The sequence below is a fragment of the Ostrea edulis genome, chromosome 5, assembly GCF_947568905.1.
Source record: "Ostrea edulis chromosome 5, xbOstEdul1.1, whole genome shotgun sequence".
NCBI classification, from domain to species: domain Eukaryota; kingdom Metazoa; phylum Mollusca; class Bivalvia; order Ostreida; family Ostreidae; genus Ostrea; species Ostrea edulis.
In genome coordinates, this window is record NC_079168.1 from 89,844,766 (window position 1) to 89,870,372 (window position 25,607).

At 36.7% G+C, this 25,607-nt stretch overlaps 1 protein-coding gene across 3 annotated transcripts in view; it reads right to left on the reverse strand.

Moving 5' to 3' along the window:
• Nucleotides 1–4,185: 4,185 nt before the first annotated feature.
• LOC125652522 (recQ-like DNA helicase BLM) overlaps nt 4,186–25,607 on the reverse strand; it is a 44,716-nt gene continuing 23,294 nt past the window's right edge. For all 3 annotated transcript variants that reach the window (XM_048881808.2, XM_048881809.2, XM_048881810.2), the window contains 17 exons: nt 24,446–25,302; nt 23,297–23,488; nt 22,554–22,672; nt 20,665–20,778; nt 19,858–19,956; nt 19,621–19,769; nt 19,155–19,292; nt 17,227–17,356; nt 15,201–15,396; nt 14,743–14,930; nt 11,465–11,591; nt 10,627–10,844; nt 6,054–6,183; nt 5,658–5,849; nt 5,230–5,345; nt 4,740–4,804; nt 4,186–4,484 (listed from right to left, as the gene is read on the reverse strand). In XM_048881808.2, the coding sequence (XP_048737765.2) occupies nt 4,274–4,484; nt 4,740–4,804; nt 5,230–5,345; nt 5,658–5,849; nt 6,054–6,183; nt 10,627–10,844; nt 11,465–11,591; nt 14,743–14,930; nt 15,201–15,396; nt 17,227–17,356; nt 19,155–19,292; nt 19,621–19,769; nt 19,858–19,956; nt 20,665–20,778; nt 22,554–22,672; nt 23,297–23,488; nt 24,446–25,302 (3,241 nt within the window). In that variant the 3' untranslated portion in view covers nt 4,186–4,273. The remainder of the gene's footprint in view (nt 4,485–4,739; nt 4,805–5,229; nt 5,346–5,657; nt 5,850–6,053; nt 6,184–10,626; nt 10,845–11,464; nt 11,592–14,742; nt 14,931–15,200; nt 15,397–17,226; nt 17,357–19,154; nt 19,293–19,620; nt 19,770–19,857; nt 19,957–20,664; nt 20,779–22,553; nt 22,673–23,296; nt 23,489–24,445; nt 25,303–25,607) is intronic.

Consider the following 25,607-nt stretch of genomic DNA (forward strand, 5'->3'; position numbering starts at 1 on the left):
ATGGGATGAAGATGTTCCCTATCGATTTTGGGGTCAAAAGGTCAAAGGTCAAGCGCACTGGACATTGAAGTAGCAATATGGTTTCCGGGCTCTAAAGCGTTATCCTTTCCACCTACAGTCACCATATCATACATATGGACTACCCATGGGATGAAGATGTTCCCTATTGATTTTGGGGTCAAAAGGTCAAATGCACTGGACATCGAAGTAGCAATATGGTTCGGTTTGTCATGCCATTTGTTTTTTACACTCAGAAAAGAGGTAGTTTATACCTATTACCAACACCCTTTGGGAGATTGGGGTAAGTGGGTGGTATTCTTAGTGAGCATTGCTCACAGTACCTCTTGTTTACTTTACAATTCTGCCTCCTTCAACACTAAGGCCATAACAAATCATAACAGTCCTCCAGATAACTACCACCAAATAAATCCCTACCCAAATTATTTACTCTAAATATTGCAACCCGGCCAATTGAGTCTTTGACCCATTTTTTCAGATTTAAAATAAATACGTTTAATATTTCTTTGATTTTCGAATGCTTTTCAAAAAAAAAGAAATCTTTGGCTTCTTCATTCGATGTTAACGGTTTTTATAATTATTTTTATTTTCCAAATTCAAAATTATGGCTCTTCTTTGGGATGGCCTCCACGTGGCAAGAGCTGGGCAACGTAATTTATAGACTTTTTAAAATGTCTATGGATAACGGCTAATGATCCGAATATTTAAAACAAAATTTAATATTATTCCTTTTTTTACATTAATACTTTAGAGATTTTTGATAAGGCATAGATAAATTTTTGTAAGCCTTAATCGATAAGGAAATTATGTAATCTTATTATTTTATTTCGTATTTGTTTTATTATAAGTTATTATTAAGTATTAGTTTTTAAAAAAAAATGTTAGAATTAATAATTGTGCAAAATTAGTTCCATTTGGGTATTTCGACACACCCCCTGAAAATAGGAAACTACTGAGTTCTGACAAAACAAGAAGTATAATTCCTAGTAGTGTATTTGGACATATTTCTATGAACGGAAAACATTAAACAATCAATCTATGAAAAATGAATCATATTTGTGATGTCATTGACTGGAATGACACTGAGTGACCACCAAGTGTGTTCAAAGACTGTAGAAGGCTTTAAATCAAGCCTTGAGCACGAATAAGATCTACATGCGCTCTCATTTCACATTCATGATCATATGCCAGAAGTGACGACTCACATACCTATACAGATACAGATGAAGGGGAGGGGGTACCCCTGGTTAATCAATTTTTTTTTTTTTTAAAATAATGAAGTATGGAATGATTGTTTTTTTTAAAAAAGTAATGACATATGGAACGATGAAGGAAGTTTTCTTTTTAGCATTCTCCTTCCTACATGAATTATAGAAAAAATTTACATTCTTATTAAAATGAGGCCCGAAGGGGGGTGGGGGTGAGGGGATACTGATTGTTCATTATTATAGTCTCCTATACCACTAACACAGCATGTTTTGGAATAAATTGTTCTATCTTAGGAAAATCTACCCTCCTAAAAGTGCCAATTTTTAATTTTTATTGAGCCATCTAGAGTGGGAAAACACTCAGAATTTTATCATTCTGTTAATTTAGACAGAATTTCGACATGAAAAAAATATTTGTGAAATTTCTTCTGATTTACAGAGGTATACTACATCGTCATAATGGCTGACTTCCTTTTAAAACATGAATGGAAATATGAATATCAGCAATATTTGTCTATTCCATTTCTGCCTCTGGTGTAGTATTCCTCCTTAACATTACCTCATAGTCCAGTTGCACTTTCTCTGAAATTAATTGGTCTAAATTTCACAAAGACAATAACAAATGGATACTCTTCATTAATTTATTAGCATCTTTTTGATTTAGATAAAAATGTAATCAATAAGACATAATTTACTACTCTGAATTCAATTTTAACTGTTCATATTGTATCTGACTTTATGAGAGAACAAGAGGCCCATGGGCCACATCACTAACCTAAGCAGAAGTTCCTAGCAATAACTCGACCAAAACTATCATTATACGAGAAGCTTGGTTCAGAAAACTTTTCAAGGTAATAACTAAAAATTCATTTATTATCTCACTTAATTATTAAACTTGACTACAAATTCATTAATTATCATATGCCCTGGTAGATGGGTATGGCCTTTCATATGAATCGATACCCAACCCTTTGGGGCCATGATCTGAACAAGGATGATTTGTGTCAAGTTTGGTTCCCTATACATTAGCATGTAAAGCTATACTCCCCTACTGTGGCCCTACCCTAACCCCATGGATCATGACTTTTACAAACATGAATTTACACTTTCTATCAGGTTTGCCTGAAATTGGCCCAGTGGTTCTGGAGAAGATTTTCCTATATATCAGCATGTAAAACTTTGATCCCATGTGGCTCCACCAAACCCTCTGGGGCCATGATCTGAACAAATTTGAATCTGCACTATGTCAGGAAGCTTTCATGTAAATTTCAACTCTTCTGGTCATGCGGTTCTTGAGAAGATTATTAAATGACCACACCCTATTTTTGCATTTTGTGATCATCTCCTCTTTGAAAGGGCAATGACCCTTCATTTGAACAAACTTGAATCCCTTTCACCCAAGGATGCATTGTGCTAAGTTTAGTTGAAATTGGCCCAGTGGTTCTGGAGATGAAAATGTGAAAAGTTGACACCAACAGAAAATTTTTAAAACCTCACTTGAGCCTTCATTTCAAGTGAGCTAAAAACCATATCAATTTTTTTTTTCAAAACACATTCATAAAATATATTTAAGGCCTTATTACATTCTAGGAATATGAAGTACTCAAGTTTACCTCATTGTTTAACTATGGGCAATACTTGACTTTGTGCTCTCCCACTACTTCAATATTTATGAATTCAAAAGAACTATGCGAATCAAATTCATATACTGTATTTCATTAAATTCAGAAAACTGGCAGAGAAAATCAATACAAAAATCCCATCTAGACGATTTTCCAATTCACTTGGGTTTGAGAGCTTTATCATATTGACATCACAAAGCATATAACACCTGACACATCACAGCCTACTGATTCCAGCATTGTGCAAGATTTTATACGTCATGATGGAGGGGGAGTGGGGGGGGGGGACCAATGTTTGGCATTATGATGAAAATAGTCTGCATGTACTCGAGGATAAGTAGGACACTGAATACATTATTCAGAGACTTACCATCATAACTATGGCTGTTGTCACTTGGCTAGCTATGACATCATAGCTACTAAACTATGTTGAGCCTAGTACTTAAGTGTTGACTGAAAGTTCAGTGGTAGGGCAGGGTTGTATAAGATGGCTTACACTAGTCCTCATAGTAATGACAAGTCCAGAATTTCCTTCATTACCTCAAAAGCTGAAGTTCCACATCCCATTTAAAACATCCAAATTCAGTATTCAACAAAGTACAGTGATACCAGGTACACCTCAGTAGTCATATCCTAGTCATCTACATACCACTGAACTGTCACTTGATAACAACCATGCTCAGTATACAAATACTGTGAACATACTTTTTCTCACGGGTCCATAATTTTGCGAAATAACAATCACTGTTCAATCCGCAGGTAGAAAATCACACGGATTATGTGGATTGCCAATGTGTGTATTAAATGTACTTTTAGTAAGCTAGGGCAAATTTCCACACAAAATTTATAACCACGTCCATAGTGTAAATTAATCCCACATGGAAAGAAGTATGTCGTACTGAAGCAATGTCGGTGTGGATTCAATATTGGCACAATAAGGTGCCTACATATCATTCAGCATCATTTCAGTAGTCTAACCTGCTAGTAGAGCTGAGTTTAATTATTTTTCTATTTTATGATTGATTATGGGGCCTCCGTGGCCAAGTGGTTAGAGCATCACGCTCAAAATCTCACAGCCTCTCACCTCTGGTCAGCGCGGGTTCGAATCCCGCTCGCACCGGTAAGTGCAAGTTTCCCAGTTTACTTGCGGAAGGTAGATCTCTTCCCAGATACAATATCTGGGTTCTCTCTTCCACGAATAAAAACTAGGTGCCACCAGATAACTGAAAAATTGTTGAGTGTGGCGGAAAACAACAAAACAATTAATCAATCAATGATTGATCACAATTTTCTTCTTAGTGTCACAGTTTTATTCTGATTTATAAATTGAATCCAAATAAATTTGAAAATTAAAAGGGAATTTTTTTTATTCTCATGAAACATTTCATTTGCATACAATGAATTGTAAGATACACTAAGTCCTATTCATCCAAAGAATGTACCACTTCCACTGCTCAGAAATGATCTTTTAGGTTGTGGGACTGGCATAAATCCTAGGCCACCTCCACCACCACTGAATCCACCCCGAGAACTGCCAGATCCACCCCTCTTGGAATTACCAGCACTTGGTGCTTTTTTGGATGATCCTCTGTTGAATTTGTAAGCTGCAAATTTGTTTCCTTTATCAGGGGCATTTCTGTAAAGAAATATTACAAATTATCGCATACATGTTAAACAGTTAACAATACTATCAGTGACATGCGAAACATTACAAACCTCATCCTAATCATTTTGCTCCTTTTGGGATTAAATGAGTGTATCAAACGATCTATCTTAATGAATATCAGCCTACCGCTTTGGGCAACATATCCGTTCTCGGGTCAAACAAAACAGCTATTGTCCTCAGACCCAGTCAATAACTGTATAATGTTCCCTGTGTGACCTATCTTACCCAGTAGCTTTTCCTGCACCAGATCTGCCACCACCCCCTCCCCTCTTCTTTCTTCCAAAACCTCTCTAAAATTTAAAAGTTCAGACATACATGGTTTTAAAAACAATTTACAGTACTCCATGTACAATACATGTACATAATTTACAGTACTCCATGTACAATACATGTACATAATTTGTACAATTCTTTTTACCCATATTTATAACAGTTTAATAAACATCACATCTTCTCAATTCAAAGAATACTACATTAAGGACATATAATACACCTATGAAAATGAGATACCAGAATGTACAGAAAACTCTAGAATTTCAATACCTTAATCATGTAATTAGCAAGATAATACAATTTAAGCATAAAACCACTGCTAAAACTTTAAAATCCCTGCGGGACTCAAACATTTTGTACTTCCTTTAAAAATTGTGACCAAGTGTTATTGCTCCCTAATGTCAGTACTGTGTCACATATGTTTAAGGAGCAATGTAGAAACCTTTTTGAAGCCCTTTTTTCTGCCTCTGTTTGATGATATTGTCGACTCATCCACAAAATATGGTGATTCCCACTCTGGTACATCTGATTCAGCTTCTTCCTCTTCTTGTTGCAAGTCTACAAGGAGAGACAAGTCTAATAATTCCAAAAAGAGACAATCTTTTTTAGAAGAAAGAAGTTCATACTCAAGGACACTTGTTAATGTAATCAATTATATACATGTACAGTTCAACTTCGATATCTGGAACACCGATATCTCGAATACCATGGATACGTCAAAGTGATTTGGAAGTCCCAACCACTTATTCTTTAAGTATTTTACCCTTGATATCTCGAATCCTCAGATATCTCAAAGTATTTTCTCAGTTCCACCGAGTTCGAGATAACAAGATTTAACTGTATATGGAAATTTAGTAAATTTGAACTTACTTGAGAGTATCAGGTGATAAGTTTTGGTAACTTCTAGGAACCTCTCTGCACCATATTTGTTAACTTTAGCTTTTGGCAAACCATCAATGGTCTGTGTCATCTCCTCAACAGTTTGTGGAGTCTTTTCAGCTAATTGCCTCAGAGTTAGAATTGGGAACACAGTTGCATAATTACGTAACCCATGTTCTGCAGCTGTAATACATAGCAGTAATATATCTCCATCTGTTTGTTAACAGAATGTCACAATCAAAATTGGTGATGTAGTCCTTCTCTATTATAAAAAAAATACCTAGCAATCAGTTACAACTGCTTGAGCACTTCATTTTACTCTGCCAAACAGTCATTTTATTCAAAACCACAACTGTCTTGTATTTTTCAAAATAATTTCCACCATACCAATTTCTTTGGCCATTTCCAGGAGTTCGTTGAGACACTGCTCGGTGATGTTCTGACGTTTGCTGATGGGCTCTTTACCAATCTTTGCCACCTCAGTTCTCTTCCGGCTACCCTGCACTTGTAATTCAACCTGCCATTACAATTCCATTTTTCATTTAAACAATGGCTCAGTGGTTAAAGCATTGGGCTGGTGAACCGCAGATCTCAGTTCAAATCCGCCAGCATCTTTTTTTCATGTGTTAAAATAAAATTTTTGAAAATCATGTTTTTATCCAAATCTGCATATTTTCTGCCTTTTTGGTAGATATCCTTATTATATATCATCATATCTTTTATGATTAAATCAACTCATACTGATTTGAGAAACTATTTCAGGGTGTAGTGAGCCACCTTAAGATATGTGATTTAAATCTTGTACACAAGATCAAACAAACCAATACCTGAACAAGCATATGCATGTAGGCAATTAATTGATATACAGTTGTGTGCCATAGAAGAGTTTGCAAAATGGCTGCCCTAGTATTTTCAATACCAATACATGTGTCTATCTTAAATTCTTTTTTTACTTACTAACCATAATCGCATAAAACTTTGGGTATGAAAACTCATACAACTTAATTATTTTGTGAAATGCAAATATAGATGAATTATGCCCCTTTGGTAAACAAGTTCTCATCTGCATAGCGACATGGCACCTCACAGACAAGAAATGATAAGAGAGCAAAAAGAAATCATTCTACAGATGTCAAATGCAGGTTATTCTAGTAATAAAATACAGGATGTAATAGGAATACAATCCAGAACTGCCCGGAAATTTCTGAAACGTGTGCGAGAATGGGGAAGTGTAGAAAATTTACCATAAAGTGAAAGGAAAAGAAAGACAACAGCGCATGACGACAGGTGCCTCTTGCAGAGCATCAAAAACAATAGAAGACAGTCTCTAAAAGATGTTACCAACAGATTTTACAATAAGACTGGGTGTGGTGTTTTGTGTAGGTCCATAAAAAAGATGATTGAATGAAGACGGATATAAACATTGTGTCGTTTAAAAACAACAACAGTCTCTCAAATAAATCCCATGAAAAGAAGCTGTTTTTGCTGACAAAGATTACAGTGAACAGTGGCTAATCAGTGGTAATCCATAATATTTAGTGATGAAACAAAACTTTTGCTGGGAAATAACAATAAGGTACATGTATGGAGGAAAGCAGATTGAGACCCGAGTGCCTTGGTTTGCGTGACGACAGGGAGACGACATGTAGAGGGAGATTGAGACCCGAGTGCCTAGGTTTGTGAGACCCGAATGCCTAGGTTTGCGTGACGACAGGGAGACGACGTGTAGAGGGAGATTGAGACCCGAGTGCCTAGGTTTGTGAGACCCGAGTGCCTTGGTTTGCGTGACGACAGGGAGACGACGTGTAGAGGGAGATTGAGACCCGAGTGCCTAGGTTTGTGAGACCCGAGTGCCTTGGTTTGCGTGACGACAGGGAGACGACATGTAGAGGGAGATTGAGACCCGAGTGCCTAGGTTTGCGTGACGACAGGGAGACGACATGTAGAGGGAGATTGAGACCCGAGTGCCTAGGTTTGCGTGACGACAGGGAGACGACATGTAGAGGGAGATTGAGACCCGAGTGCCTAGGTTTGTGAGACCCGAATGCCTAGGTTTGCGTGACGACAGGGAGACGACATGTAGAGGGAGATTGAGACCCGAGTGCCTAGGTTTGCATGATGACAGGGAGACGACATGTAGAGCCTCCACCATGTTCTGGGGCTGTATCTCTTTTCATGGAGTAGGAACCTCAAAAGATGTTGTCAGATGAAAATATGAACAGTGAAAAGTATATTGAAGTGAAAAGTATATTGAAGTTTTGGACAAGTGTCCTTGGCCTGTAGTCGTTTGTCATTTGGCAAATCACCGTTGGTTTTTTCATGAGGATAATGCCTTATGTAACGTCTCTGTAAGATTGCAAACAAAACAACTAGAGATTGTTTTTATGAAAAACAGATGTCTCCCCAGCTCCCCAAATTGGAAGTGCTCCAAATGAAACCTCCCTTTAATGTACTGCATGGTATGGAGGAGAAAGCATGAGCAGGAACATAGACAATAAACTCCAATAAGCCACAGAGGAAAAGTGTTCACAAACTATTTTACACCCTCCACCCCTCAGATAAACTATAACTTCAAGGACAACAATTGGATCCCCCTTTCCCTGCAAAATGCACATCTGCAAATGGTATTGAAGTATCATACCAAATTTCAAGTCTATCGGATAAGCCATAAAGGAGGAGAAGCATTCACAAGCTATTTTAACATCCTCCACCCCTCTTAGATCCACTATAACTTTTACGAAAATAATTGGATCCTCTTGTCCCGACAATATACACATCTATAAACAGGATTCTAAATTAACTTTTTCAAGCACTAGTCCGTATGGACTAGTCATTATTGATGTTCACTAGTCCGCAAAGCATTTCACCAGGGCTCGAAATTAACATATGCCCGTCAGTCTGTGACTGGTTAAAAGTCTGGCGGACTGACTGACATTTGTTTTAGTCTGTCTGATGGGACTGGTTAATTTTCTAGAGCATTTTGGAAAATATATATGTTTATGAAATCTTATACATGTACAAACATTTGGCATGCTTCGATCTATAGATATCAGACGAATCTGATTCGTAAATATAAATCCCACATAATTGTTACAATATTGTCTGAGGCATATTGAGTCAAATTTCATTGTAATAGCATTACCGAAATATGTTAATTATTTCTGGAAAACTCTGTTGGACTGGCAAATTTTTCTGCGGATTGGTTGAAATTATACCCCGGACTGGCTGGACCGGTGACATAAAAAGTTAGCTTCAAGCCCTGTTCACTAGTCCATCCACTACATCATATTAAATGATCTTCATTTTATTCAATAGTATTTAATGAAATCAAACACATCACAGTTGCAAGCAATTCAGTTTCTGACACCTACAGAAGAAAAAGACCACCATACTTTATTTTGCATTCAAGATCTTCAGAAGCATACAGTAACCTCTGAGTTAATACTTTTATAAACGTCCATAAATGCGTTCGATATCGACGTTCCCGTTGTTTTCGTGCTCAGTTCTAAGAGTCACAGGAGTTCAAAATTTTATCAATAAAGTCGATAAAATTCACTCGATTGACCAAGCCATGAGCTATAATGTTACGAACTCCTGTGTTAGAGCTGCGAATGACAAGAACATGTGTGCACAAATGTGCTTGTTCTTAGATCACACTACTTGCAGTTCTTGCACCTCGAACCCGTTCTCATGATGCGTACTCGGAGTTCGGAATCGGCAAGAATCTGTGCTTGTTCGAAGAACGGCGGTCTCGAATGCACTCCATGTGTTTGGAAGATCAGGATGTCATAGTCACTTAACCATGCAGGTAATCGACCATAAGTTCAAACATCTAAGAGACTCAGACAGATCTTGCTAAAATCTTAACCAATTCAAGATTGATTTCCAGATTTTCACTAGTTCGTACGGACTAGTGCTATAAAGAGTTTACTAGTCCGACACGTTTTTTACTAGTCTCGGACTTACGGACATGAGGTAATTTTGAACCCTGATAAATGGCAATGAAGCATTGTACAAAGTTTCAAATCTATCTGATAAGCCATATAGGAGGAGAAGTGTTCATAAGCTATTCTTACATCCTCAACCCCTCTTAGATCCACTATAACTTTTAGGAAAATAATTGGATCCTCCTGTCCCGACAATATGCACATCTACAAATGGCAATGAACCATTGTACAAAGTTTCAAGTCTATCCAATAAGCCATATAGGAGGAGAAGCGTTCACAAGATTTTGTGACAGATAGACAGACAGATGGACGGACAGTACAAAAACAATGTTTCCCCCTGAAAGAGGGGAGACATAATGATATAGAAACACTACCTTGGCCTCCAAAGAGCCCAAACCTTAACATTATTGAAAATGTATGATAAGTGTTGAAAGTTTTAGTGCAAAGGAGAGAAAACACGATCAGAAATGCTGATGACCTGAAACATGTTGTTCAAGACACTTGGAATAATCTCCCTTTGGTATACATTCAAAGCCTACCGAGGAGAATGCGGACTGTATTGCGTTCTCAGGGACATATTACGAAATATTAACCAAAAAAAGGTATATGATTCTTTTCATTTATGATAAAAAAAATAATAATAAAATTTTAAATTCTTGGTTTACAAAATTTCTTTACATCAGCCATTTTGGGAACTCAATTATGACACACGACTGTATGTGTGTGTGTGTGTGTGTGTGTGTGTGTGTGTGTGGATCTATCTATCTATCACTCTGGTTAAAGGGAACAATCAAAATAATGGTATCAAGTCATTGTTAATAAGTTTAATACTTTATCATAACATTACCATCAAATATCAATGTTTGGAATTTAACTTCTCTCAAGCTAATGATTGCTTTGAAATCCCTAGAAGTTGTGACATTATTTGAGAACCCTTACAGATTCCATTAATAAGTCTTACGATTTTTTACTTTATGATTATTTGAGAACGCCTACACTTGATGATGTCTGACCTTGCATCTCCCCATCATGACATCATTAGCTTTAGGTCCTAGTCTTATATAACATGCCGTGGTTTCTGCTGCTGTTATCTGCAGATCCTCGATTAAAATTCCATCAATGACCAGCTTCCTCAGCAGTCTTTCTGCATCAGCCCTACTGTAATTTTTCCCTTGACCATAAAGGGGTACCCTGTCATGTCCAGCATCACAAATTTTACCCGTTTTAGCTCCTTCAATAAAAAATTAAATAACATAAATAACAAGATTGGTGATTTTAGCATTCAAATAGTTCAATAAACAATAATAAGAATGCTTGTCATTACTTCACATCGCAGGTATACAAGTACAAGAGTTATTGAATTACATTTTTAGGTAGCGTCTTTTGTAAGACAACTAATGTAACACAGCTTTTACTCAATAAATCAACAATGAAACAAACACTAATTACGCAGCTCCCAATCAAACATGACTCACAAATATCTTGTGAAGAGTTCTTGCAAAGTTGGTGGAAATCTTGCATCAGAAAATGGCATCAATATATCTATACGCTGTAGGTATAGAGACAATGAAACCGTGGGGGTAAATACCAAATACCGAAGAATTACTTTAGGCTTCGATTGTCTTTATTCAAACAATGAAGTGTGTTATATTGTGATTGTGGAAGTGGAGAGGTCAATGTCTTTGTCCAGAAAATGAAATACAATGAAATATCTTAAATAGTGACAAAACATTCGTTAGAGTCAATACAATAGAATATTGTCCATACACTGCTGGTGTGACTGCTTCAGCAATTATTTCATTACAGATGAATTCCATGTGTTTTATGCCAAAGCTACTTTGCTTTCTTTACCTCTAAATATCTCCACAAAGTAGATCAGGGTATAGTTGTTTCCCCTTCTTCCACTGTTGGTCAGATCTTTCACACCTTTAATGATGCCCTTTACATCATCCGTGACATCACGGAGCTGGAAGGATTCCTTCAATCACGAAAATCAATGTATGAAATTTGGACATGCAAAGCTTAAAATAAATCACTCCTATCTAATGGATTGAATCTCGTCCACACTAAAACAAACTGCTAGATACATCTAGTGACAAAGTCTGTGTCTGAATTCTTTAGCTTCATTATTTGAGATAATAGGAGTGGGGGAGTACTTCACTAACAACATATCATGTGAAGAGTCATATGCATGTGATGTAAACCATTTCGTCTTGATAGGCAAAATCTGTGGTATGAAAACATGAGTCAGAAAACCAAAATCACATTTTCAACCAATTTTTCAATTTAACATCATATCTAACATTTCATCAATTTAACATAATATCTAACATTTCATCAATTTAACATCATATCTAACATTTCATCAATTTAACATCACATCTAACATTTCATCAATTTAACAGTTAGATATGCTAATAATGTTCAACTCTTAATGTGTTAAATGATACAGAGCTCACTGTCGTATCATTCAAAAATATTGATAATCGATATATTGATCCAGCCCTAGTCCACAATAGCTCCAAGTCACTGAAAAATGTAAAACCATCTGCACTTTCACTATCACAGCTATTTTGACCAGTGTCACATTACCCAAATTCACTTTATTATTATAAATCATCAAACACCTGTGTTAATGTGGTTGGGATCAAATTGATATAATAAGAGATTTGTATCTTCAAAGACACGTTATCAGCATAATTCATGTACTATATTGAATTACTATTGATCAAAATTCATATTCGAGTCTCTAAATGGTTTTGGGTCTATGTGATTGTCTTTAATATTCAAAACAAGAGGCCCATGGGCCACATCGCTCACCTGAGTCACCTTGGCCCATATCTGAAGATTTTCCATATATATTTGCATGTAAAACCTTAGTCTCTATTATGGCCCAAACTACCCTTTGCAAACTTGAATCTACACTATGTCAGAAAGCTTTCATGTAAATGTCAACTTCTTAGGCCCAATGGTTCTTGAGAAGAAGATTTTTAAAGATTTTTCCTATATTTGTATGTAAAACTTTGACCCCCCCCCCCCCCCCACTTGTGGCCCCATCCTACCCCCCGGGGGCCATGATTTGAACAAACTTGAATCTGCACTATGTCAGAAAGTTTTCTTGTAAAAATCAGCTTTTCTGACTCAGTGGTTATTGAGAAAAAGATTTTAACTATATATTTGTATGTAAAACTTTGATCCCCTATTGTGGCCCCATCCAACCCCCGGAGCCCATGATTTGAACAAACTTGAATCTGCATTATGTCATGAAGCTTTCATGTAAATCTCAGCTTTTCTGGCTTAGAGGTTCTTGAGAAGAAGATTTTTAAAGTTTTTTCCTATATATTTGTATGTAAAACTTTGATCCCCCCTTGTGGCCCCATCCTACCCCCGGGGGCCATGATTTCAACAAACTTGAATCTGCACTATGTCAGAAAGTTTTCATGTAAAAATCAGCTTTTCTGGCTCAGTGGTTCTTGAGAAGATTTTTAAAGATTTTTCCTATATATTTGTATGTAAAACTTTGATCCCCTATTGTGGCCCCATCCAACCCCCGGGGGCCATGATTTGAACAAACTTGAATCTGCATTATGTCAGGAAGCTTTCATGTAAATCTCAGCTTTTCTGGCTTTCAGGTAAATTTTAGCTCTTCTGGCCCAGTGGTTCTTGAGAAGAAGATTTTTAAATGACCCCACCTTATTTTTGTGATTATCTCCCCTTTGAAAGGGATATGGCCCTTCATTTGAAGAAACTTGAAAGCCCTTTACCCAAGGATGCTTTTGCCATGTTTGGTTGAAATTGGCCCAGTGGTTCTGGAGAAGAAGTCGAAAATGTGAAAAGTTTAACAGACAGACAGACGACGGACAAAAAGCGATCAGAAAAGCTCACTTGAACCTTCGGTTCAGGTGAGCTAAAAAACTAAAACCTATATCCGTCTTAGATTTAATATTTATCATATTTTTATTAGATTAATCGAAGTCCTGATGTTTTTAATAAGAATATTTTAAACATTTTTTCCTATATATTCCCATGTAAAATTTCTTAAACACTCCTCCTTATATATTCCCATGTAAAAAAAAACTTGACTTGAACAAACTTGAATTTACACTACCTGAAGATGCTTCCATATAAATATGATTAATCACAGCTTTGCTATTCTTGAGAAGAAGATTTTTAAAGATTTTCCCTATATATTTGTATGTAAAACTTTGATCCCCCCTTGGGGCCCCATCTTATCCCCGGGGGCCATGATTTGAACAAACTTGAATCTGCACTATGTCAGAAAGTTTTCATGTAAAAATCAGCTTTTCTGGCTCAGTGGTTCTTGAGAAGAAGATTTTTAAAGATTTTTCCTATATATTTGTATGTAAAACTTTGATCCCCTATTGTGGCCCCATCCAACCCCAGGCGCCCATGATTTGAACAAACTTGAATCTGCATTATGTCAGGAAGCTTTCATGTAAATCTCAGCTTTTCTGGCTCAGTGGTTCTTGAGAAGAAGATTTTTAAAGTTTTTCCCTATATATTTGTATGTAAAACTTTGATCCCCCCTTGTGGCTCCATCCTACCACCGGGGGCCATGATTTGAACAAACTTGAATCTGCAATATGTCAGGAAGCTTTCAGGTAAATTTCAGCTCTTCTGGCCCAGTGGTTCTTGAGAAGAAGATTTTTAAATGACCCCACCCTATTTTTGCATTTTTGTGATTATCTCCCCTTTGAAAGGGACATGGCCCTTCATTTAAACAAACATGAAAGCCCTTCACCCAAGGATGCTTTTGGCCAAGTTAGGTTGAAATTGGCCAAGTGGTTCTGGAGAAGAAGTCGAAAATGTGAAAAGTTTACGGACAGACAGACGGACGCCGGACAAAATGTGATCAGAATAGCTCACTTGAACCTTCGGTTCAGGTGAACTAATAAAAATTCAAGTCCCATAACTCTGTAAAGACAAAGACCATCAATCTGAAAATAAAGAGGGGGTATTTCTCTGCCTCATCTAAGTATTATGTATAAAATTAATTTATGAAAATCTTCCCAAGAAAACTCAATTTTTGCATGCCATAGAGAGTGTTGATGAACAGACAGAAAGAGTGATTACTATGGGGCACCAAAGAAACAACAAACGACATTTACCTTTGATACACAGTTGTCACAAATTGCTCCACGGAAATTTCCACACTCCTCTCTGTTAAAATCTCGTTCTCCGAAGTAATTCAACAGCTGACAGCGACGACAGTCAGCCACATTCTCACAGTACTGGACCATTCTGAAGAGGTTGTCAATATGAACTCTCTTGGAATCATATGTAGCTGCCTGGTCCACTATGAAAAACAAGCATATAGTAAAACAAAGTGCAAATTTTCCACATTTTCAGATTCATCAACTTCAGATAAGTCATTTCAAATTAGAATAGAATTACATGGCAGGCAAATTCCCATGGTCTACAAATTTCCACATAAAACCAGTTCAAGAATAAAGGAAGTCTTCGAATACATATACAAATTCAAGGAAACAGGTCTATGTATCTTGTGTCCAATACTTTGCCATGTACACGTAGTAACAGTCGTACTACAATAATTAGATGTGCTTACTCTCGATGATCCTGCGTAGTCTTTTGACATCCTGATAGGTGTAGTACAGAATGCAGTGGGCCAGTTGTCCATCTCTGCCCGCTCGCCCCGCCTCCTGATAATATCCCTCCATAGACTTTGGTAAGGAGTAGTGAATAACAAATCTGACATCAGGTTTGTCAATCCCCATACCAAAAGCAATGGTAGCACATATCACCTTAAAATCAATTTCACAAATACAGAAAAGATCTCGTGTCCAGATTGTCCATGTCTTTGCGTAATGCAAAATTGTTGCATATATCATACTATAGGGTACTATGTAAATGAGACCACAAAAATTTCCTTAATTTAACTTTTCGAACTGGCATAAATGTTGTATTTAAAAATTGCAATCTTCCGTCACAAACAGAAATACTTGGAGGTGTATTAGTGTGCATATACATATACAGGTGACTCTCGATAACTCGAAGTTCAAGGGACCTTGATAAAACTTCAAGAGATCGAGAGTTCAAAGAGATCGCAAAAATTCCGAAATTAAAGTTCCGACCATATGGTTCAGATTTTACAGTAACCGGAAATGTTTACCAGCAAGATCATCAGATCATTTTGACACGTTTTCCTTCATATTTGTCAGGTAGTTAATTTAATTTCAAAATAAAGAATTTACATTTATAAAAAGATTTCAAAGTTTATGCATTTATTTGTTCCTGTACCACGGTAAGATAGGCATACAAAACTAATTTCCGATAAAGCTTTACTGTCCCTAGCTAAACAGATCACATTTTATGTCGTTTTACACAAAGCAAAAATTCCAAAGAATGAGTAAAACAACATTTTAGATTAACTTTACACAAAGTACAAACTCGAGAAATTTAGCAGTCTGTAGATCTCCAGATTATTGTCTCTAAATTAATGTCTCAAACTTACTCTCTTATTGTCAAGTCAAAGCCATTATAGATTTCCTTCATAGTTGGATTCTATATAAATTATAATCATCACCATACCCCAATGTAGGGTAAAACTGACCAATGAACCAATTATATACTCAAGTGCCCACCTCCACAAAGAAGTTTCAGTTTACTTTATTCACTCACACCATATTATGGTACATGAGGTACAATATATACAATATTTACAAATAGAATATATTATATGCAAGGTGCAAGTGAAAAAAGCAGGGAGTTGTTTTAGATACATAAAATGAGTTAAGGAAGACAGAATTGGTCAAATATTTTAGCTATAAAACTACACAATTTGATAAGTACATTAGGGTCTGAAGTTGACATTAACTCTGAAAATTTGAAAAAGTTAGGTTTGTGATGTATCACCTATGTAAACACCTAATTACCATGACCACACTAGCCTCCAGCATTCAACAAAATCCTGGTATGGTCCAAGTGGAAATAATTATACACTTGGGTAATGGTCGATATACGCTACCCAACACTTCAAGAGATCAAGAGTGAAAAACTACGAAATGTGTTTTAAGCGACCCAACTTCACTTCGAGAGATCGAGAACTTTGAGTGATCCAACACTCGAGAGATCGATAGTAAATTTGCTTAGTTATATAGAGAAAAAAATCGGGACCATGATTTCACTTTGAGAGATCGAAGATGATTCACAAGAAAGTCAACACATTACCCAATAATCCTAAATGCAAACAGCACCCATTCACAGCAGGGGTATCATTGATAGAGTTTACAGAACTGCATTCTTTACATTCAGCATACAAACACATGATTATGTTGTTTTACATTAGAAAACAGACATTCCCAAATTTCTTATCAAAAGATGGGCCCCCATCTCCTTCTGTGAATAAAGTCTATAGGGATGTTTTAAATGTTTAGGATATGCTCACCAAATACAAACAAATGTACCATTGCATTGATACAATGGGTTCATAAATCATTATAGCAACCTGTTGCACAAAAACACTATTTCACATCAAATAAAAGAGCCATTTAGGCAATTAAAATCACAAATCATCTGTACATTTCTGTTCTTCATACCACGAGGTGTATACTCTTAGGCATACATTCTCTCACCTTGCATCTCTGCCCATTTAACCATTTTTCCTGGATAGAAATTCTATCGCTGTCGCCAAGGCCTGCGTGGTAAGCCACGGCCTGAATGCCAGTCTTACTCAAATCAGCAGCAACTGTGTCACATTCCTTTCTGTAAAATACAAGTATCCCATGGGCCTTAATGATCACCCAAGTATTATACGACATAAAACATAAATTCGAAGTGCCGTGTGTAGATGGTGTTAAGTTTGTATCTTATAACACGGAGAACTGGATATTCTTGCAATCAAAAGGATGTTTAATTCTTCAAATTTCAGTCACAAGTTACCATACTGTGGAATCAGTTTAATTCATGGGGGCCAATGTTTGTGTGTAAGCTCAATTTTGCAGGTTTGTGGCGACGTAATTTCATGGGTAAGCGATACGATGTCACTAGGAGAGATAATTCTACTTGGTTGAAAAAATGTTCAAGGACACGTAAATTTGTGGGTAAGAGTGGCCCACGAAATCCACAAACATCAATCCCCCACAAACAATGATGATTCCAGAGTATGACAAATTGGACTGCCAAATAATTATTAAGATGTGGCCCAGACAACCATTTCTCTCTTTTTAAATGGTGACTTTGACTTTGGTAAAATGACCTTGGTTTAAGGTCATAAACAACTTAAGCACGAGTTGGATGGCCGGGAGTACGAGTCATAGGGCCCCACCATGGAACCAGAACCACTGACCCAGGGGATGAGATTTAGTAGAGGATTTCATATTTATTGTACTTATGCACCCACTTTGTATGCTAGATGCTATGAGTTAAAGATGAAATGATGTAAAATTTTAGTGTATTTTCAAGATATGATACCCTTCTCTGGGACCTGAACCCTTGGACCAAGGGAGACGAGTTCATAATTTTAGTAGAGATTTTCATTTTCATTGTAACAATGCACCTAGCTTTAACAGTTAAATCTTAGGGAGTAAAGAAAATATCTAAACATTTAATACATTTTTACTATAGCCATACCCTGGAGCAATGGATTTTTACAATTTTTTAAGACACCTTCACGCTTTATAGTATGACTACGCCCTCTGATTTTTGCCAGATGCCAAAGAGTAAAGATTTTTAAAGATTGTCCTATTTTCAAAGGTTTCAGTGCACCCCTATGGCCCCAAAAGGAAAAGGAACAATGGATTCAATATTTTATTCCCACATATTAAACAAAATTACTCAACAATTTTGGTGAAAACTAGTGAAGTTTCCGAGTAAGAAAATCTTCTAAGCCAATGACAGATGAAACAACTTGACAAAGTGACACAGATAGCAAAAGATCACTTGAGTGACTCAGTGAATCACATACTTCAACAGACAGAAAACACAGAGTTACACACCTTGACAGACAGTACACACAGTTATACACCTTAACAGACAGTACACACAGAGTTACACACCTTGACAGACAGTACAGAGTTACACACCTTGACAGACAGTACAGAGTTACACACCTTGACAGACAGTACAGAGTTACACACCTTGACAGACAGTACAGAGTTACACACCTTGACAGACAGTACAGAGTTACACACCTTGACAGACAGTAGACACAGAGTTACACACCTTGACAGACAGTAGACACAGAGTTACACACCTTGACAGACAGTACAGAGTTACACACCTTGACAGACAGTACAGAGTTACACACCTTGACAGACAGTACACACAGAGTTACACACCTTGACAGACAGTACAGAGTTACACACCTTGACAGACAGTACAGAGTTACACACCTTGACAGACAGTACAGAGTTACACACCTTGACAGACAGTACACACAGAGTTACACACCTTGACAGACAGTACAGAGTTACACACCTTGACAGACAGTAGACACAGAGTTACACACCTTGACAGACAGTACAGAGTTACACACTTTGACAGACAGTACAGAGTTACACACCTTGACAGACAGTAGACAATGCCACATTTCCCTGGGAACTGTTCCTTGATCACTTTAGTCACATCTGCTGTGAGAGTGGATGGCTTCTTTGGCTCGACTCGGAACTTTAAATTTGGACGATTAAAGCTTTGAACAAAACTGTGGAAATGAAATACAGTGTAAGAATACAATCCAACAGCACAAGTTTCAGATATGCCATTTCAGTACACCACATTTTCATTCATGAGCACTTTACTTCACAAAGTGGAATTGACCCAAAAATAAAATTCTTGTGGATATTTTTAATTAAATACTGTACAAAGAAATGAAGAAACTAAAACTTAAAAACAAATTATGGCTTGCTGATAATGAAATCCAACAAGGCAAGTCTTGTCAAATATGGGCGATTCACCACACACATACTGTAGTGTGCTTGCTAATCTTTACGGTTTTTCTTCAGTACAGTGTATATGGATATGACAGCTACCATTTTGGATTCTTCATGCCCAGCTGGTGGATGACATCTTTACGAACTCTCATGTTGGCTGTGGCAGTCAGAGCCATCATAGGAATTCCTGGATATTTCTGCTTCAGAATTCCCAGCTTCTTATAGTCTGGTCTGAAGTCATGACCCCACTACAATAGCAAGTTTTACATTACAGATGCTACAAAACATCTTCATCCTCGAGATTTCTTTTCTAGTTTGGAAGAATGCATCATCTACCTGGCTGACACAATGTGCTTCGTCAATTACAAATCTCGTCAGCTTTCCCCTTTTGTGTAAATTGTCCAAAGTTCCCAACAATTTCCCACTGGCTGAAATCTACAAACAGAATAACAAAGTGAAATGATTATAAATATCTGCCCCAGAAAATATTAAAACTTTTTAAAAGTCAGTAGATTACCTATGAAATAAATGCAAGGTGCACAATAAATCAAAATTAATGAATATTTCAATAGTATTCTAATTGTGATGTCACAATCATTAACAATTTCCTGGGATTTTCCAAATGTTTGTACAACATCTTAGTTTTTGTTAATTGGCTTTAAAAATCATAGCTCCACATTACAACATCACTACTCTGCTGTAATCATATACAATGGTGCTAATTTACATAATGCATATCAAAACTGCCAGGTGAAATCATGCACACCATGACTTTAGATATTCAAATTTCCATTGACAAAACCCTCAAATTTCTACATATTTTGAAGAAAAAAATAATTGAAAACTCATTGTTTTTTGTGTTGTCATATTTCAACTCCAAAGAAATGGTAATGTTACACTGATCTTTGCTAAACAACTGTACCCAAAGCTAAATATATCCTTTCTAACTTCTTTGACAAAATATTTCTGTGCACTTACAAAATTTTGGAAGAAAAAATTCTTCCCTTCATGATCATAATATTACATGTATGTTTACCCTTATAATTTTCTATATTTCTTATTTACATGTAAATTACTATTGACATACAAAACATATGAAATCAAAACGAGTACATGAATGTTTCTACCTAGTCTTTAGAGTACCTTTTCTGGAGTGACATAGAGAAGTGTGATCTCCGGAGATTTGTAGTACATCTTCCTGTATATCTGATCCGACTGGTTCTGGTCCATGTCAGAGGAAAGTTGCCCTGCTCCTATCTGTCAAATAAGCCAGAATTTCTATACACCTCTGATTGTTACAGCATGCAATTCCTACTTGTGTAACTTGTACTGCTACTTGTATGACATCATGCTCGGGGACAACCCCCGTCCCCCAATAAAAACACAAAAGTACAAGTTTGAACCTTGTCCATGTTAAACAAGTTTTACCGTTTTCATTTTATCATACTATTTGTTATTAAATATATGTCAGTTACCAATGGACAAAACATATTTATTATCCCGACCGGTATCTCTAGTGTATCATTTATGTTGAACATCTTTTTCAATGTGATTCAATCTTTGTTAGCTCTTCTTGCCCTGCAAAAGTACTCAAATGTACAGAGTTCGATCTATAGATTTGATGATTGCTGCCCCCCCCCAAAGTATAGTCGTGAATTGTAGTGCTTGTCAAGGATTATTTTCAAGCAATATTCTTCTCCAGCACCCCTCCCCCATTTAAACAATAGTACCACAAACGGTACATAATACGCCCATGAAATGCTTACATAGGATGTTTTTCTTGTGCTATAATTTGTATAACTTTGCTTCAGGTAGTATCAGCCATCATGAGGCTGTGACAAACTTTCATTTTTTCAAAAATGAAAGAAAATCAAAATCCTTCCCCAGATGCACATCTTCAATACCCATACAAACACTCCACAAAATAAGATGGTCCTCACTTGAAAACTGTGGGAGGAGTTGGGCGGACAAATCATGTACCCTCCATAGAATATTAATTTCCAAATAGACTAAGTTCAACAACCTGTAATTTTCTCAAAAATTGTAGAAAATCAAAATCCATCCCACATGCACATCTTCAGTACCTATACAAACACTCCACAAAATAAGAAGGTCCTCATTTGAAAACTGTGGGAGGAGTAGGGTGGACAAATTATGTACCCTCCATAGAATATTAATTTCCAAATAGACTAAGTTCAACAACCTGTAATGTTCTCAAAAATTGTAGAAAATCAAAATCCATCCCACATGCACATCTTCAATACCCATACAAACACTCCACAAAATAAGAAGGCTCTCACTTGAAAACTGTGGGAGGAGTAGGGCGGACAAATTATGTACCCTCCATATAATGATATTTCCAAATAAAGGGGCAAAACTCCTGGAAAAAAGGTCGAAATGGATCAAAATTGCAGTATGATCTAGAGTGACCCACAAAGAAGCTACACAGTAAGTTTCAGCATGATATGTGAAAGAAAAATGAAATTATAAAGAGAAAACCCCGAACGGACGAACGGATGGACGTACAGACATCGCTGTACCATAATACGTCCCGTCTAAAGACAGGCGTATAAAAACAATGATATGTGCCCGATTATATCACATTATGCTTTTAATTTCAGGTGTCTGTTGTTGTTTTAAACAGGTTACTTCTGAAATTCCTAAAATTCTCAGAATAAATTGTAGCATAATTTGGACGGAAATAAACCTCAAATACGGCTGTAACACCCCCCTTCCCAAACCCTACAATTGGTGAAGTGCACTTTTTTTTTTTTTTTTAAAGTTTTCTCCATAAAATGGAAGACACTAAACATTGTTTATATCATAAATACAACCCGATAAAACAAAGTATATTAAAGAATGTGGTAATGTAAGCTTGACTATATATTGTTTGTTAATACTATCTATGTAAAGCTTAGGATTGCAAGAGCAACCCCAACTTCCAACTTCTGGTGTAAGGGGAGTAACTGCAAAAACATAGGTTATTCTTTTTCTGAACCTTAAACACTGAATCCTACCACAGTCAAACTTACATCCATGGAGCAGAGCCTGGTAACCTGATCCTGAATAAGAGCCTTCAGGGGTGAGATAATAATAGACACACCCCCAGTAACTAGGGCTGGCAGTTGGTAACATAGACTCTTACCACCTCCTGTAAACGAAGAGACAACAATATAGATACAAGTAAACATCAAAATTCATTAGTGTTACAATGTTTATCAAATTATTAATCTGGAGATCACGTGAGAATTTGATTCAAATTTCTAATATTTCTCTATTGGTTTAATATACAACAGAACAAGAATAGATCCATTTATAAGATGGTGTTGCAAACTGTCACATTCTACTCAAACTTACAGACTGAATTATTATGAATGACTCCATCAAGATGTGAATTTTTACAGACATGTACTAATTGTGTGAAAATTTCCATTCCCTCACTGTACAATGAAATTATATACAGTACTTGTGTAATGAACCTTGTGAATCCAAGATGAACAAGAAATGTTTTAAAAACATAAAAGGCCCCATGTGGCAATAATGAATATTGAAAAGGGTCAAATTTAAATTTAGAATTTCTATAATAATAGTGAAAAATTGGGGATACCAGTGTACCAAGTTTGGTGTCTGTCCAGCAAAGAGTTCACTAGATATTGTACAAACATCAGTTATCCAGCTAACAGACTAACCAACAGATGCACACCAATAAACCCCTCTTCATCAAAGGGGCAGCTACATAAAAATGTGACAGATAATAACATGTATATGTATGTACCTGTAGGCATAAGAATGAAGCAATCATGTCCTAGGAGGGCTGCATTGATGGCCTTCAGTTGGTTGGTTCGGAATTCACGTAACCCAAACACCTGATGAAACGTCTCTCTCATTACTGTACTGTGCTGGAAATTGTAGCCATCGAATTCCCGGTTCTCCTCCTCCTCCCTCCTTTTGGTACTGGGTGGGGAAACTGCAGAAGAAATTCAGAATAGTAACAGAAGCTTGATTTAACACTTCATCTCAGTTTGGGATACAGCAATGACTACACCATCGTCGGAAACTTCATGATGGAGAGAGGAACGAAGCGTAATCAACCATGGGTTTCCGATGATGTGACAATGCTCATGGTTATTTTTGCGGATTTTTGTAAGCGTAATCAAATCTTGCTCTATACTGAGTTGGCTACTTCCTTCTGTCACTAACAGTTCATGCCAAATTAGGGTTTCCCTTACTACAATGATGTCGTTATTACTTTTTATCACAGCAAAATTAAAACTGCAGCGCAGAAAGAAGCTGTATACAATCAAACTCTTTACCCAAGTTTGGGATAGTACCATTAGTTGCATTATCTTTATATACTGTAGTAAGCAGTAGGGCTGAAACAATCACTGAAATATCGATACTGTTCAACATAAACGCTCGATTCAATGTTCCATTCATTGCCTCGATCTTCGGTTCGATTCGGGGTTTTTTTTAAAATCAGGTTTGGTATAATACATCGGGCTTGACCTGTATTTATTAATTTTACATGCACAAGGGACAAAATGACGTCCGCTAATAGTCAGACCGTTGTTAGCCTAGAGTCTGACAAAACAATAATGAACTTATTCAGTTTAAACTACAGAGCCAACAGGCATCTTACCTTTCGGTGATTTGGAAACAGTTTACTATTGAAATTCTGACCGAATCTTCGTGATTAATTATTTATTCAAAGCTATTATTGGTTTCTTCAATAAAATGTATCGTATTTAAAATATTGAATCGTGGCATAAGTATTGCAATACATGTCGTATCGTGAAGGGGCCGTATCGTTTCAGCTCTAGTAACAGGTTATAATACTTATACATGTCATTACAGGAAAAATATTTTCTCTCAAATTACAAGTTTCCCAACAATGAACATCCAGTGAACTTTCAGACATACTAACCAAAGCTTTGGTTGGTGCTTTGTCTTCTGGGAGAGATAGACATCCGTGGCAGAGCGTCTGTCTGGATATTCTCTGTAAATTCCGAGTCAAAGTCATCAGAAGCAAATAGCTCCTCAGGAAACTGATCAATCACATCAGGCTCATCCTCAGAATTAAGAACACTGGCTGAAAATTTGCCCTTTTTTGATGGCAGAGTTTGCACATCACTATCATTATTCAGTTTGTAGTCAAAGCTAAAGTCTGCAGTAGATGGTTCTTCAACAGTGCTATAGGAGTATCCTGCAGATGCTGAATGGTTACAACGCAAGGTAGATGCTGATTGGTTCGCACATTTTGTATCTGATTGGTTTAGAAAGGAGGATGTGGCTGATTGGTTGAAATTCATAACAGGTGGGTCTTTGAATGATGCATTAGGGGATTTCTTGTTGAATGAGCTAATGAAACTGTGATGTGTTTGAGTTAATTTGGCATCTTCCTCGAAGAAACTTTCACCGCAGGGTATTGGGGAATGGAAACCAATGGGAGTTGTTTTCTTGAAGGAGAATGTCTTGGTTTTACCAGAACTTGGTGAACTTAGAGTCCTATCCATTGCAGGAGTTGAGGTATTAGACAGTAACACAGATCGCTGGGTCACTGGACTAGAATTACATGAACTACTAGATTTCAAATTGCTCTGGGTGAATGAAGAATCCACATTGACCACAGTCTGATATTTATCAGACACAGGGAGGTTACTAGTAGTTGCCTTGACACTGTTCAGAACTGCACTGTTTGTCATTGTTCCTTCTGGGGCTGACAGTCTTTTATGTGTGGGCCTACCCACCTCTTTTGATGTGTAGGAATCCTTTAGTTGTTTTCTGAAAATTTTTCAAAAAAAATGTTTCCTCCTATAACAAACTTCTTCTTTATTATCTAGAGTAAATAACAAATTTATATCTAAGAGTTAATGGTGACTTTATACCTAAGAGTTACTAATGTCTTTATAAATGACAATAAATGATAAATTTGTACCCGAGAGTTAATGATGAATTATTACCTGAGAGTTAATGATGAATTAATACCTGAGAGTTAATGATGAATTAATTCCTGAGAGTTAATGATGAATTATTACCTGAGAACTGATGATGAATACCTGAGAGCTAGAGATGAATTAATACCTGAG